Here is a 16,802-nt window from a genome sequence, read left to right as displayed (position 1 = left end):
GTCTGCTGGAGCCCGTGACAGGGTAGAAGGGAAATTGCTAGGTGTTAGGGTGTGCACATCATAAGCTTACTGAATGTTGCCATACTGCTTCTCACAGAGGTGAGTATCCCATACACCTCCGTGAACAGCACATGCGTTTCCATTTCCCCGTATCGTTGCCAACACTTGGTGCTAACAGACTTGCTGCCAGTCTCTTGAGCGTGGAATTGCATCTCAGTGTTGTTTTGATCTGCAGTGCTCTGATAATTGGAGAGGTTGTGTATCTTTTCACATGTATTTTATATTTCACCATCTGTGAATAGCCAGCTCACATCCTTTGTCCATATTTTATTTTGTTTTTCCTATCTATTTTTAGGAATTCCTGCTATATCTGATTATTAGTACTTTGTTAAATATACTGCGAGGGTCTTCTTTTCGTCACTTGTTTTGTATGGTGTCTTTTAAGTTTTAATACAGTCAAGCTTATCAATCCTTTTTGGGTTTTACTTACTGTTTTCACGTTTGAGAAATTCCTCTTTACCCCAAATCATGAAGATATTCTGGCACATTTTCTCTTTAAGTTTTATAGATCTAGAATGCATGGGCTTCCCAGGTGGCGCTAGTGGTAAGGAACCCGCCTGCCAGTGCAGGAGACAGAAGAACTTTGGGTTGACCCCTGGGTCGGGAAGATCTCCTGGAAGAGGGCCTGGCAATCCACTCCAGTATTCTTGCCTGGAGAATCCAATGGACAGAGGAGCCTAGCGGGCTATGGTCCATGGGGTCGCACAGAGTTGAACGCAGCTGAAGGCCTTGGAACACACCAGAATGCACACTCCTGTGCTGGGTAGGGATCTAGTTTTGGTTCTTTTAGATGGGCGGCTCTTTCTTTTTCAACACCATTTATTTTGTCCATTTCTTTCCGGGGTTGTTATGTCTCTTGCATCATGTTTCAAGCCTCCATTTATATTTCAGTCTGTTTCTAAGCTTTCTGTTAAATTTCATTGATCTGTTTTTCTCTCTTTGAACAAGTACCACATTCTTATCTGCTATTATAGTTTGTAGAATTTCTTGATTATGTACATGACCACTTAGATAAATTGAAATAATGTCACATTGTTTCTTCATGTTAGACCTTTTATTCTTTTTCCTTGTTTTGCCATGGGACTTACAATATAACATCAACTATAGAGGTTATTGTGGGCATTTAGACTTGTGTCCAGCTTTAATAGGGATGTTTCTACAGTTTCCACGTAATATTTGCTGTAGGTTTTGGTATCCTCTTTGGTATGTGGGATTTGCTGTAGGTACTATTTACCAGAACAACGAAATCCTTTTGCATTCCTAGTTGTCTTAACAGTTTTTGTTTGTTATTATGAAAAAGTGATGAATTTCATTGGAAAATTTCTGCGTTCACTGAGACAAGTTCTCATTTAATTTTTTAGTGTGGGAAATTCCATGGAAAGAGTGGCTGATATTAAAATCATCCTTATATTTCTTGAGTTAATTTGGTTTGGAAATAGTGTTGTATTAGATTTACTAATTTTTTTTTTTTAGGAATTGTGCATCTATATATTCTTAACTGTGATTTGTGTGTGAATTTTCATTTTTGTATGATTCTTTGTGTCTGTGTACAATTCTTGTCTGATTTTGATATTGAGGTTTTACTTTTAAAGGGAGTTGAATTCTGGAGTCTGTACTGAATGTCCTGACTCTGGTAGGCCAGGACTGGGAATTTGCAGTGTACAGGTCCTGGCTAGCTTGTTGCACTCTATGTCTGTGCAGCTCAGTATCAGGTGAAGACTCCAGGACTCTGCAGGTCTCTCCTGTCCAGGACTCTGCCTGGAGATCCCAGCCACTCAGCCTTTATCACACTGTGCGTGGTGATCCTTGCTGCACAGTGGTCGACTGAGTGCCTCCTGCAAGGCAGTTACAGTGATCCTAGGGCTCCCCTCTTGATGCCCTTCTCTTAGGATTCCGTCTTTTCTTGCCAGTTGTCTGGTATCTGACAACAGTTGTCTTATATCTTTCATCCAGTTTTCTAGCTGTCATGGCAAAAAGGCTTATTTGGTAACAGTTATTCCATCATGCCCAGCTGTGGAAGTCTGTTTCTTTAATCTAAAAAAAAGTCTTTAAAAATGATTGTTCTGTGTTTGGAATGGGAGATGTGGTAGAGGTTAATTCACTGTGCTTATCTCGAGCAGAAGTCCTTTTATTGGATTATCTACTTAATAAATTGTGGGCTTCCCCCACTTCTAATTCCTTTCCACAAAAAAAGCTTTCAGAAGCTTTTTTCCTACTGCACCTGAATGTCTTAGGCTAATTCTCCGGAGGTTTAGTACCTTATCACAGCTCCTATCAGCCCTTTGTGATGTTCTTTTCTTGTGAGTTCATGACCAGTTTCAGAGGGTTCCTCCCGTTCATAGTTTTTCTAGAATGCATTGAATCTGAGCTTCTGTAATCATTTAATGTACATACTGCTAAATGCCACTGCAGGCTATATATGTGAGCAAAGTATACTTAGATATTAATTTTGATTTAAAAACATCTTTGAAAGCTTGGACTTCCCTGGTGGCTCAGATGGTAAAGCATCTGTCTACAATGCAGGAGACCCGGGTTTGAGCCCTGGGTTGGGAAGATCCCTTGGGGAAGGAAATGGCAATCCACTTCGCTACTATTGCCTGGAAAATCCCATGGACAGAGGAGCCTGGTAGGCTACAGTCTATGGGATTGCAAAGAGTCGGATACAACTGAACGGCTTCACTTTCACTTTCACTTTGAAAGCTTGGAGACTGATTGAATAACTGGTAGACCACATCCAGGGGTATAGATGTTATTATGAACCCACTTATTATCTTCCTTTTATAGATATCCTGAAGTCCCAGCATTCTTGCAAAGAGATGGATCTACTTTGACATCGGTCAGTCAACTAAGATGAGGTTCAGGCTCCCATCCCTGGGTACAAAAAGTTCTGTCTTAGCCAATTATCTGACCTCATCATTGACATTCTGGTTGGGAAATAAAAGAGCTTTGTTAAAAGATGGTTAATATATGTGACTGTACAGGTGAGATGTGGAGTGAATGATGAAAATGGCTCAGGAGATCAGGTTGAGTGGGATAAGTGCTTGAGGGGCTGTCCCATATTTCAGGACAGGGCACCCTATGTACAGAGGCAAGAAAAGGTCAGCTTTTGCAGGGATGGACCGGGGGTGGAGGGTGATGGGGTCCAGATGAGGGCCTTGAGTGTATCTCCTGGGCAGCTAGAATATGTTGAAAATTTTTAAATGAAGAAGAAAAAATTCAAAGAGCGACATTTTGGGAAGATGATCAGCAAGTCTGGTAGGATTTTATTCCCTCACCGATGGTTCTTCAGTTTGGCTGTACATTGCCATCACCTAGGGAGTTAAAAAACTGAAAAACGAAAGTGACCAGTGAGCCCCTTTCCCCAGAGATTATGGTTCAATCAGCCTGGAGTCACACCTGGGTTTTGAGCTCCCTGGGTGATTCTGCTGTGCTGCAAAGCCTGAGAACCACTGCCTCACCAGCTGATAAGATCTCCATAGTATTCACTCATTGTGTGGAACCACAGCTGGGCTGGGCAAATGCAGGATGACTGATGGATAACATTTTTAAAGAACTTCTGTAAGATTTAAAATATTCCACATAGTTCAGTACCTCAGTTAGAATAACAGTTTTCTCCGGAAATAGCGTCACAGAGAAGTAGTGACTACCAGAGGGGAGAGAGGAGGAGGGAGGGACAAATTAGGGGTGTGGGTTCAGTTCAGTTCAGTCACTCAGTCATGTCCAACTCTTTGCGACCCCATGAATCACAGCACACCTGTCCATCACCAACTCCCAGAGTTCACTCAGATTCACGTCCATCGAGTCAGTGATGCCATCCAGCCATCTCATCCTCGGTCGTCCCCTTCTCCTCCTGCCCCCAATCCCTCCCAGCATCAGAGTCTTTTCCAATGAGTCAACTCTTCGCATTAGGTGGCCAAAGTACTGGAGTTTCAGCTTTAGCATCATTCCTTCCAAAGAAATCCCAGGGTTGATCTCCTTCAGAATGGGCTGGTTGGATCTCCTTGCAGTCCAAGGGACTCTCAAGAGTCTTCTCCAACACCACAGTTCAAAAGCATCAATTCTTCAGCGCTTAGCCTTCTTCACAGTCCAACTCTCACATCCATACATGACTACTGGAAAAACCGTAGCCTTGACTAGATGGACCTTGGTCGGCAAAGCAATGTCTCTGCTTTTGAATATACTATCTATGTTGGTCATAACTTTTCTTCCAAGGAGTAAGCATCTTTTAATTTCATGGCTGCAGTCACCATCTGCAGTGATTTTGAAGCCCCAAAAATAAAGTCTGACACTGTTTCCACTGTTTCCCCATCTATTTGCCATGAAATGATGGGACCAGATGCCATGATCTTCATTTTCTGAATGTTGAGCTTTAAGCCAACTTTTTCACTCTCCTCTTTCACTGTCATCAAGAGGCTTTTTAGCTCCTCTTCACTTTCTGCCATAAGGGTGATATCATCTGCATATCTGAGGTTATTGATATTTCTCCCAGCCATCTTGATTCCAGCTTGTGTTTCTTCCAGTCCAGCGTTTCTCATGATGTACTCTACATATTAGTTAAATAAGCAGGGTGACAATATACAGCCTTGACGTACTCCTTTTCCTATTTGGAACCAGTCTGTTGTTCCATGTCCAGTTCTAACTGTTGCTTCCTGACCTGCATACAGATTTCTCAAGAGGCAGGTCAGGTGGTCTGGTATTCCCATCTCTCTCAGAATTTTCCACAGTTCATTGTGATCCACACAGTCAAAGGCTTTGGCATAGTCAATAAAGCAGAAATAGATGTTTTTCTGGAACTCTCTTGCTTTTTCCATGATCCAGCAGATGTTGGCAATTTGATCTCTGGTCCCTCTGCCTTTTCTAAAACTGGTTTAAGAGATACAAACTCGTGTGTATGAAATAGAGAAGCAACAAGGATACATTGGAGTGTAATCTGTAAACATACTATCTGTGCTGACACATTAGTTACAACTAATGTAACACTGTAAGTCAACTGTCCTTGAATTTAAAAAAATAAATGTTTTCTCATGCTGCTGCTGCTAAGTCACTTCAGTCGTGTCTGACTCTGTGTGACCCCATAGACTGAAGCCCACCAGGCTCCCCCGTCCCTGGGATTCTCCAGGCAAGAGCACTGGAGTGGGTTGCCATTTCCTTCTCCAATGCATGAAAGTGAAAAGTGAAAGTGAAGTCGCTCAGTCGTGTCCGACCCTCAGCGACCCCATGGACTGCAGCCTTCCAGGCTCCTCCGTCCATGGGATTTTCCATGGAGTACTGGAGTGGGGTGCCATTGCCTTCTCCGTGTTTTCTCCTAAGTGCCTACAAATTTTCACACTGACCGTGAAGCAGTGACAAATGCATGAATTTTTGAAAGGGACTGATAATGAGAATTTAGTCACATGGAAAAATTTATAAATTTTTTGCATTAAAAACAGAAGGGCAGCATAAAACAGACACAGCTATGAGGGTAAGAATTCAGTAAGCCACTGTAGTGTGAAAACACAAACTTGAAGTGACAAAAATGTAAATTCTCAAAAAGGTGTTGGTGGAAGGCCGCTAGTTTGTGCATCACCTGGCAGGCAGTCAGATGGCTGGACTCTGGTTTGGGATTTAGCAGGCCAGGGGCCGGCCAAATATGCATTTCTAAAATGTTTCCAGGTGATGCTGTGGCTTGTCCAGGCATCACACATTGAGAAGTGACACGTGGGAACCACTACTGCACGAAGTCCAAATGTGGTGGGAAAAATCGCTTGCTCAAATGTGGTTGCAGGACGTCAGTTTTGCTTTTCATGTCAGGGGAGGTGGTTGTCTTGGCCACTGGGGTTTCTGTTCCCTTACCCGCTCTGCCTCCCCCACCCCCGACCCCCGCAGTGTAAGCCAGCCCTACCTATGTGCTCCAGGAGGCTACTGCTGAAGCCCAAATGTGGAAGGTAGAAGAGAAAATCGTCTAATCAGTCTCCTTATTATCTCTTAAAACTTACTGTGAAAGGATAGTATTGTGTATATATATATACACATTGTATATATATAGAAAGTGTCCTTTTTTGGTGTGAGTTTAAAGTTATTATATTTTTTCTTTTATTACTTTTTCCCTGCTCCCCTCATCCTTCCATGTGCAAAATTTGAACAGTTAAAAAAAAAAAAGGCTGCCCTTTATACTTCTAACTCCTCCTCCAGACAGCCCCTTGTTGGCTGTTCTAGGTGTTTTGGGGGAGATTTCTGTGCTTGGCCTCCTCTTAGGTACCAGCTTTTGTCAGCCACTCTGTGCACCCTTCCTGAGAGATTAGTAGACATTTGCAATACACCTTGGGAGGGAGAAGCGGAAATCATTCTCAGATGTTCAACCGAGACATGTTTCTAATTGAAAGCATGAAGAGAATGTGTACATGAAAGTGCCGGGGGGTGATCTCTGGCAGAGGCTCAGCTTTGAAAGCCCCGTCCTTTCCCACTTGAGACCACTTCTGCTGTCTCTGGGTGGAGCCCATTTCCATTCCTGTGACGGTCCATAAATAAGCGTGGCTGAGGAGGGACCTGATGATCATGTTGGCTAAGAAAGCGTGGATAAATTAGACTCCTGAACTCTCGAAGTACATAGCGTTTTGACTTTGACTTCTAGAAGCCTAATATGGAAAGAGCCCTTGGGACCATTTTAGAAAAGCAGCTACTGCCCTCCTCCTGCCCTGGGACTTGTGTAGGTACAGAGGCCAAGCTCAAGTAACTCACCCTAGGGTCACCTTGGGAGCTGGCTGCGTTTTTCTTTCCTTTTTTTCCCCTTTTTTTAAGAATCCTTCTCAACTCTTAGGAAATTTGTTGGCCTGGTATTCTGACACTTGACAGTTATTTCTTACCATTATTTGCTATAACTAATAGGAATTATAGGAAAATAGGAAAAGTATCTTTTCTCTTTTATAGGCAATTAGGAGGTTTCAGGGATTTTAGGTCTTGGTCATTGGTTCCTCCATGGTTGAGCCTCCTCTGGTATGTATTCTTCATCTACTTTGTAATTGCTTGTAGGCTGAATCCTGGGTTGAATTATATGGGAGGTTTAGTATTGCGATCTGCCTCAGGACAGAGAGTTGAAGTCAAAGAGCACTGATACCAAAAGGCTGGTGTAAATAAACGGTACAAATAAAGAAGGGTCTGAAGGAATCATGTCTGTAAGCCTATGATGTTAGTAAAATTTAAGTCATAAATTTTATGATATGTAACATCTAAACTCCCAGGGGACCTTGTCTTTGATAAAATCCACTCACCTTGCCCATGACCCCTAGCCCTGCTAACCTTAAAACTCTGCTTGGCCACAAGTCTGGAGACTCAAAGTGCATGCATTCCTGGGACTGTGGTAAGACTTTGCCGTCCAGCGCAGGGGGTGTAGGTTTGATCCCTGATCAGGGAGCTGTGACTGCACATGCTGCATGGCCCAAAATCAAAAACATAAAACAGCCACAACATTGTAACAAATTAAATAAGGACTTTAAAAATGGTCCATATTAAAAAAAAAAAAAACCCAAAGTAAATGCATCCTAGCTAATAGGAGATAAACAGGTGGTTTCTTTTTGATTGCCTTTTTAAATAACATTAAGGGTGTACTGGCTTTTAAAATATATAATGCATGTATGAAAGTGTATATTAGATGACTTTCAATCTTTTTACCTTTGCTTTTTCTCTCTCAAAAAAAAAAAAGTAGGTTGACTAAATTTCTGAACAGTCACTCCAAGCTTTGATAGCTTAATGCAAGCTGAAGGCCATTACCCTCTTAAGGGGGTTTGGGTTTGGGACTGGGCTTCTGTTTTTTTTGCTAAGACTTATTTGGTTACCTAAAGTTTAAACTGAAGCCATGGAACACGACATCAAAAAGGACAGAGTACTTTCTTTTTCCGCCCCCTGTATTTCTGATCCATTTCTGAGCAGCAGCTATAGTAAAGTGGTCAAAAAAGATGACTTTGGAGCCAGTTCACTTGAATTCATATCCAAGCTCTTTTATTTACTGATGATTGTGGGACTTTTGGCAAATTTTATAACCCCGTGCCTAATTTTTCATCAGTAAAATGGGGAAAATAAAACATCTCCTTAAATCAGTTGCTGGGGGTGGGAGTTAAATTTGTCAATATCTATTAGAACAGTGCCTGGCACATAGGAAACCATTAATAAATATTCGCTGTCATCATCATCATCAACAACATCATCATCGTCTTATTTCATTGAGGAACAGCCCAATGCTCGTGGTAAGTGTCTGGAAGAATTAGTGAAGTCTGTACTGCTCTCCTGCAAAGTGTGTCCTCTGTTGTCTTTCTACAGCAAGCTGTGTTCCGCCATGTCAGAATGGAGGGATGTGTCTCCGACCTCAGCTCTGTGTGTGTAAACCAGGGACCAAGGGCAAAGCCTGTGAGACAACAGCTGCCCAGGACACCTCGTCCCCAGTCTTTGGAGGGCAGAGTACTGCGGCCGCTTCCTCCTGGGTCCCTCCTGAGCAAGCTGCAAAGCACACTTCATCTAAGAAGGCAGACGTTCTACCAAGAGTCAGTCCTGTGGCCCAGATGACCTTGACCCTCAAGCCGAAGCCTTCAGTGGGACTCTCCCAGCAGATCCATTCTCAGTGAGTGTTTTGAACTTAGCTCCAGCTTGGGAGCATCTTAATGTTCTCTTGGATGCATTGCTTTAAATCACTCTTCTTTTCCAGCACAATTTGCAGAAATCACTTGGATAATAATGTCTTTCCTTCAGATTTTGCATTTTATGTTTACACATCAAGTCTCTTTAGAATAGTTGATATGTGTGTTTAGCCTCTGCAGGGAAGATTTACCATAAGCATTAAGCAAAGAAGTGGTGAGGATTAAGGGGATCAAGGGTGGAAGGGAATAATATAGTTGTTTGATTATGGTGGAGTTAAAAAAATTCTTTATTTCTTTGAGGTGTGGGGTGCTTTAAAGCTTCTGAAGTCATAATGCAAAAAGAGAAGTGGTGAGTGTAATTTTATAGGTACATGGAAAAGGTAGGAACTCAGCTTTGCACAGAGAAGGGATTCAAATGAAAGTGCATCTTGGGAAAGAGAATTATTCTACCTCGGTAGCAAGTGAAGTGTATCTTCTAGTAAACACCCTGTTTACCTCCCAGTTGCTATGCAGGTCCATTTTTGGTGAATGAACTTGTGTTTTATTTATAGGAATTTTTTTTTTTTTTTAAGCATTAGGAAGTCAGTGCTCTTCTGAACAAAATGAGAACTCTGTAAAGACAGGGTCCTTACACAAATCGTTTCCTTTTAATTAGCTACTCTATGTGGATAACAAGATGCAGAATTTACTAGAGCTATCACTTGTCATTTGTCTAGGAATGTAAAATACAGGAAGTGCTCAGCTTAAACATGACCCAGCAGTTCATCTGTAAGTCACTTGCTTAGAATTTTGAATGCTCCCCTCCCCAGCCCCTGAGATAGCTTCCACCTGGTGATTAGGATCCCGTCAGCCCACAGAAGTGATTTAATCTGTTACTACAGATGAAATTATCCTAATTTCTACTTCCCCTGTGAATAGGCCACCTACTGTCCTTGCTGAGTGAGGTCCTGATCACTTTTTCCTTTCTCTTATTCCCTCCTCATTTCTCGTCTTTCTGGTTTTATTTTTCTCCCTTCTCATTCCTTCTTGCCTCCTACTTCGATTCTACCTTGATGAAGAGATTTGGGATGTTGCCCTGGAATCTAACCACTTTGCTACTATTTCATCTGAAAACGCATCCTGTCGCCCTCAGCAAGAAGGAATGGCAGTTGTAGCCCGTGCTCAATAACTGCTTCCTGCTCGCCAGGTCCTGTTTCACGTGCTTTGTATGTTTTATTCATTTAAAACTCACAATGACACCCCAGCAGGTGGGTGCCTTTATTAACCCCATTTTACGTATGAGGAAACTGAGGTGCAGAGTGGCTAAACAGTGTGTTCAAGCTTACACAGTTAATAAGTGAATGTAAGTGTTAAGATAGAGGCTGAATAAAGAGAATATATGGACCTCCGTGGTGGCTCAGTGGTAAAGAATCTGGCTGCAGTGCAGGAGATATAGGAGACACGGCTTTGATCCCTGGGTCAGAAAGATCCCCTGGAGGAGGGTGTGGCAACCCACTCCAGTATTCTTGTCTGGAGAACCCCATGGGCGAGGAGCCTAGTGGGCTACAGTCCATAGGGTCGCAAAGAGTTGGACACAACAGAAGCAACTGAGCAGCAGCAAGAGAAGCAACTGAGCAGCAGCAAGGAGAATATATCTTAGGCTTAAATGGAGGCAGCCAGACTCCAGCATCCACACCCGGAGGCAGAGGCAAACATTCTCTGCATAGTAACCGTTTGGAGCTCCGTGGGACGTGTGGTTTCTGGGACAGTTTCTCAGTTCCTCACAAAAACAGCCAGAGACAATGTGTAAGTGGATGAGTGTGTGTGTTCCAATAAAGCTTTATTGATGGATGTTGAAATTTGAGTTTCATATAAATTTCATGGCATCCAATAATACTGTTTTATTTTTCTCAGTCATGAAAAAATGTAAAAATCATTCTTAGCTTTTTGGCCATATAGTAACAGACTGTGGGCCAGCTTTGACCCTTGAAGTGTAGTTTGCTGACCCCTTCTCCAAAGGATAGTAGCCTTTTTTGTGTGTGTCAGAACACAAATGCAACTATGCATCTTTGAAATGAAATAAAACTTTGATTATATCATAGCCAGACAGCCCTCTTCTAGCATTGTTCTGTATCTTAAAAACAAAGAACAATTCTGTGTTGAATTATGCCTTGGCGATCAGGAGTCAGATTCCGGTGCATTGCAATTATTTTTTTTCTAGTATAAACTGTGAAGTCATTTACAAGCAACATCATTCATCTTGAATATCACCATCCCCTGTTAGAATGTGACCCTCTATGATGTGTATATGTGGATTATTACTGAGAATCATATGTCAGATGTCAGATAAAGAAGCAACCTTTCCCTCCTCCTCACTTTCTTTTTATGGTAGCAGCAGTGTAATTTAGACAAGAATGTTGTGAGTCAAAGAGGAGGCTAAGGTTTCAGCTCTAATTTGGCTTTGGGAAAATAGAAGTCATTAGATAATATACTTTAGAGACTTCATCTGCTGAATGAAGATGCTTTTTTCATGATAATACTGTTACAGGTGTGTGTTTATGGGTGTGCCTACTACTGTGTCCTTTTGGGTGAGGAGAAGAGATGGCCCAAGATGCTAACAATTCTGATGTTTTCATAATAAACCTTTGTCAGTTGCCCTGTTATCTGGCAGGGAGTATTAAGATGTATAAGGCCCAGTTCTGTTCTTAAGGAGATTTTGAAATGCCAGATGTTATCACTTGAGAGGGGTGCCAAGGGAGTGGCATGGTTAACTCATGGATGAATTTAGGTGAGGACATGATCACCTGGGGTGTAAGCTGCCAAGGAGGCACATGTGGTAGGGTCACTTTGGCTACGTTTGAGAAATGTAACCATTCTTAAGCAGCTTTTTGTTCAATTGCCTACTTTATGGTGTTTCAGGCTTTGGTTTTGTTTTTATCTAGTGAAGGAGGAAATTAATTAAGCTCCATAAAATGCTTGTAGACAGGGATTTCCCGGGCAGTAGTCAAGACTCTGTGCTTCTACTGCAGGGGGCACAGGTTCAATCCCTGGTCCAGGAGCTAAGATCCCTGAGAGGACCATACTGAGAGGTGTGGCCAAAAAAAAAAAAAATTCTTATAGACATAAAGACACTTAAAATATCAAAATGTGGTTAGTGCTACATCCCTAATGTGGCATGTGAGATGCTGCAGTCTTGATCATTTACTCTGGTTTTTATTGACCACATGGTATGTACTGTGCAATGTTCTAGGGGCTCAGGGTATAGCACTGAACAGCTAAATGCAGTGTCTTCCTTCCTGGAGCCTATAGTCTGGACGCGGGGAGATAATGAGTGCTGCATTTAAAACATATCTTAGATTGTGGTTGGTGGTGTGGAGAAAATAAAAGTGCAAAGATGGGCAGGGAGTGTGGGGTGGGTGTGAGATGGGGAGGAGGGAGGGCTCTGGTGGCTTTAGATAGGCTGTCAGGGAAGGTTCTCTTGAGAAGGTGATATTTAAGTGAGGAGGAGGTGGGGGTGTGAATCATGGAGATGTGTGGGGCTGGGGCAGAAGCTCCAGAGGGGATATATGCCTGGCCTATTCGAGGAATGGGGACTTTAGTAAAACTGTAATGTTGAAACTACACATTTTAGGCAGGTGAGGGTTAGATGAATTTGTTTAACCTTTGGCCACATTGGTTTTAGCTTGACTTAGAACCAGATACAAAGTTCTTTAGGAAATTGAAGGAAGGAATAATCATTTACAGATTTTGGAGCATGGAGGACGTGGAGGACATTGAAAAGATGGTTACATTTGGACACAAAGAACTGGAGAAGAGCATTTCTAGGAAAAACAATGATGTGCCACCAGAAAGACTGGTGTATTAGTTGTCTACTGATGTGTAGGCTGATGTCTACAAATGTGGCAGCCTTAAGCGATGAACATTTGTTGTCTGACGGTCTGTGGGTCAGGAATCTAGGAGGTGCTTGCTGGAAGCTCTAGCTCAGGTCTCTTAAGAGTTTGCAATCAGCAGGGGTGGCTCGCCTGGGGTTGGAGAACCCACTGCCAAGGTGACCCATTGCCATGGTTGCTGGCAAGAGACTTCTTTTCCTTTCTACATGGACTCTCCACAGAGCTGCCTGAGCATCCTCACAGCATGGCCACCGGCTTCTCCCTGAGCAAGTGGACCCCGAGCCACAGGGCTGTTGCAGTCCTGTGTGACACACCCTCACTTCCACCTTATTCTAGAAATGAGTCACTTAGTTGAGTCCACTCTCAAAGGGACTGTTGTTAATAAGGGAGAAATAGCTTGCTTGAAGAGAGAAATAGCAAAGAATTCATGAATGTATTTTAAAATGACCGCATTTAGGATATCATTTGATTGAGACTTGATATAAATGAAGACTAGTGGTAATGAAAGTTGTTAAAGATTGGTTAAAAACCAAGTTAAAGACTACAATTTCAACAAAACAATTCTGAAAAGAGACAAAACAAATAGAAAAAGTAATGAGGGGGAACCTAAATAGCTTAAAAGAGGGTTAAGAAGCAGATTAACCAATCACAATATTTAGATTATGTCTCTCTTGATGCAAACAAGCTGCAAATGAAAGAAAAAGATAATGATGATGACTTACAGGACAATAATGAAAATGCTGACATTGACTGGAAATTTGATGCTATAAAAGAGTGTTGATTTGGAGGGCTGGGATGATGACCTTGTCATTATTTAAGGAAGGGAAATAATACTATTTACAGATGAAATTATATGATTTCTGAGCTTTGATTGAAATTACCCAGTGGGTTGAGGTATAGAGGTAACAAGTCTTGACGGGCTAAATTATTGAAGCTAGATGACAGGCACACAATTATTATGCAATCCTTTTTTAAAATATATTTTTGAAACTTTCTATAATAAAAAGTAACTAAAAAGAGAAAGATTCAAGTAGGAAGACTGCTAGGATTTTTCTTCTGCCTCAAGAGATTAATCTGGTTATAGCACATAAAATGGATGAGAACTAGTGATAATTGGTAATTCGAGGGTGACTCTGTAACAGATGAAGAAGCGCTGGTAATGTAGAGAAAGGGTGTGAGCTCAGGAACTACTTAAAACTTTTTTAAAATTTATTTGACTGCGCTAGGTCTTAGTTGCGGTGTGTGGGATCTTCAGTCTTCACTGCGGCATGTAGGATCTTTAGCTGTGGCATGTGTGGTCTAGTTCCCCGACCGGGGACTGAACCTGGGCCCCCTGCTTTGGCGATGCAGAGTCTTAGCCACTGAACTACCAGGGAAGTCCGAGGAGTTACTGTTAAAGACCTCTCGTGTTAGTGTTAGTCACTCAGTCGTGTCTGACTCTTTGTGACCCCATGGACTGTAGCCTGCCAAGCTCCTCTTCCATGGGATTCTCCAGGCAAGAATACTGGAGTGGGTAGCCCTGTACTTCTTCAGGGGATCTTCCCGACCCAGGGATCAATCCCAGGTCTCCCAATTGCAGGCATTCTTTACTGTCTGAGCCACCAGGGCACCTAATTACTGGTGGGAGGCAAAGAAAACGAGAATCAGGTATTATCTGGGCTTGGGACTGTGGAAGAAAGGGAGGATGTGAAGTCTTTCTATTCTGCTGTTCTTAAAGATTTCTTGATAATTTCATGAGTCTTCAAGATCTTTCATAGTTGATACTTGGTGAATGGATGATTTCTGACAGAGCTTTATGGCTGAATAGCCTTGGAGAAGGAAATGGCAACCCACTCCAGTATTCTTGCCTGGAGAATTCCAGGGACAGAGGAGCCTGGTGGGCTGCTGTCTATGGGGTTGCACAGAGTTGGACACGACTGAAGTGACTTAGCAGCAGCAGCAGCCAAGATCATCCTCTGTACCCCATCAGGGACTAAAAGCAAGTGGGTGTCAGTGGTACATACCTGGCCACTTGGTCAGGTATTGGTTTGGAAAGACCTTGGTCAGGGCATTCTGGCAGTGGTCATTGTAATAGCTGGTAATTCCGTTCATGCTTTTCATTGACATTTACTATTACAGTGTTCTTTTTTCCAGTTTTCTAGGCCACATCTTGGACCTTCCATGAGCTAAAGAAAAGACTGAATGATGCCTCATTTTCCGGTGTATAAGTTTTGGGAGTAATTTTTCTCATTCTTTAAACTTTTGAGTCACTTTATAATCCTTCATTCCTTGGAAAGTCCATGTGAACTCTTCAGGGTACTTTCATAATTGCGTCCTATAGATGTTGTTCATATATAGCTATCCATTTACTATACATAGCTTCAGTATGTACTCAGGAATTGTCCTTGTTAGGTCACAGGTGCACCTGCAATGTCTGTCTTCAGTCCTCGATGTGGAAGGGCGTTAATGCTTGTGTGTTGTGGCCAGGAACTTCACAGAGGAGGAAAAATCAAAACTGTTTCCCAGAGCTTTTTCATCACCCGTCAGTATCATTTTTTACACGTGTGTTGAAGTTTCCCACAAGAGTTTGCTTTCAGCCCTCAGTTCTGCTCAGTGAGGCTGTTTTGACTTGTGGGAAATATCTGTCTTTTTCCTTGTTAATCATGATGGCTGTCACAGGCACCAACCTTGCACCTACAAGGTGGAGGTCGTTGGGGGCATTCTTCAGCTGCTGATATCTTCTGGTTGTTTAGAGAATATGAGGACAAATGACCACTGCTTTGCCAAATGGGAAGCTCTTATCTGTACTGTGACAGGAGGAGGCGCTTGCACAGGACACAGAGTGCCCGGTTACCTCTCTTTGAGCTTGAGGAGGAAGTCTGGTTTTACTCAGGATACGGATGTCAAATCTATCTGAAGAGCTCACACAAATCTAGTCTTCTTTTCTTCCCTGTTGATGGCTATTTTCATCACTTTATGTCCTGATGTTTCAAAGGATGGTGGTTAGTTTCTATGGAAGAATTAGATTTGTCCTGTCTCAGACTAGGGCAGGGGGCTTGGACTTACCTAATGGCATCGATGATCCATTTTCTGTCATCTGTTTTGCAGGGTTGGGTTCTTTTAAGACAGCCATAATTCAGCTGTGTTCTCTGTTTATCAAGTGAGCTTATACTACACCAGTTATTTTATAAATATAGGGAAGGCCCTTTAAAGTCCACCTTGAGATGATGGGTTCTACTTTCAAAGGTCTAAAGAAATAATACTTTACACATACAGACGGCTAATAAACACATAAAAAGATGGTCAACATTGCTCATTATTAGAGAAATGCAGATCAAAACCACAGTGAAGTATTATCTCACACCGGTCAGAGTAGCCATCATCAAAAAGTCTACAAACAGTAAATGCTGGAAAGGGTGTGGACCAAAAGGAACCCTTTTACACTGTTGGTGGGAATGCCAACTGAGACAACCACTGTGGAGAACAGTGTGGAGATTCCTTAAAAAAAAAAAAAAGGACTGAAACTATGACCCAGCCAATCCCACTGCTGAGTATACACCCTGAGGAAACCAAAACTGAAAAAGACGCACGCACCCCAGTGTTCATCGCAGCACTGTTTACAATAGCTCGGACATGGAAGCAACCTAGATGTCCATCAGCAGACGAATAGTTAAGGAAGTTGTGGTACACATACACAACGGAATATTACTCAGCTATAAAAAGGAATACATTTGAGTCAGTTCTAATGAGGTGGATGAGCCTAGAGCCGATTATACTGTGTGAAGTAAATCTGAAAGAGAAAGACAAATATTGTATATCAATGCATATACATGGAATCTAGAAAGATGGTGCCAATGATCCCATGTGTAGGGCAGCAAAGGAGACACCGATGTAAAGAAAAGACTTTGGGATTCAGTGGGAGAAGGAGAGATTTGAGAGGATAGCATGGAAACATATACCTTCCCATATGAAAGATAGAAAACCAGTGCAAATTTGATGTATGACCCGGGGCACCCAAAGCCAGTGGTCTGTGATAACCTGCAGGAGTAGGGTTGAGAGAGAGGCGGGAGGGGGCTCAGGATGGAGGGGACACATGTATACCTGTGGCCGATGCATACGGATATGTGGCAAAAACCATGGCAATAGAGTAAAGGAATTATCCTCCAATTAAAATAAATAAATAAAATTTTTTTAAAAGGCACTTGGGAAAAGAAAAAAAAGAAATGATACTTCACATTTACCACCTGTAGGTTGATAGGAAGTAGCGTTGAGTGATGCCTGTGTCATG

At 42.3% G+C, this 16,802-nt stretch overlaps 1 protein-coding gene across 16 annotated transcripts in view; it reads left to right on the top strand.

Moving 5' to 3' along the window:
- Positions 1-16,802, top strand: part of LTBP1 (latent transforming growth factor beta binding protein 1) — a 458,228-nt gene that overhangs the window by 46,292 nt on the left and 395,134 nt on the right. For all 16 annotated transcript variants that reach the window (XM_069583578.1, XM_069583577.1, XM_069583571.1 and 13 more), the window contains exon 3: positions 8,353-8,650. In XM_069583578.1, the coding sequence (XP_069439679.1) occupies positions 8,353-8,650 (298 nt within the window). The remainder of the gene's footprint in view (positions 1-8,352; positions 8,651-16,802) is intronic.

This window comes from Ovis canadensis, chromosome 3, assembly GCF_042477335.2.
Source record: "Ovis canadensis isolate MfBH-ARS-UI-01 breed Bighorn chromosome 3, ARS-UI_OviCan_v2, whole genome shotgun sequence".
NCBI lineage: Eukaryota > Metazoa > Chordata > Mammalia > Artiodactyla > Bovidae > Ovis > Ovis canadensis.
Note: the sequence above shows the minus strand (reverse complement) of the source record. Positions and strands in the feature narration are given on the sequence as shown.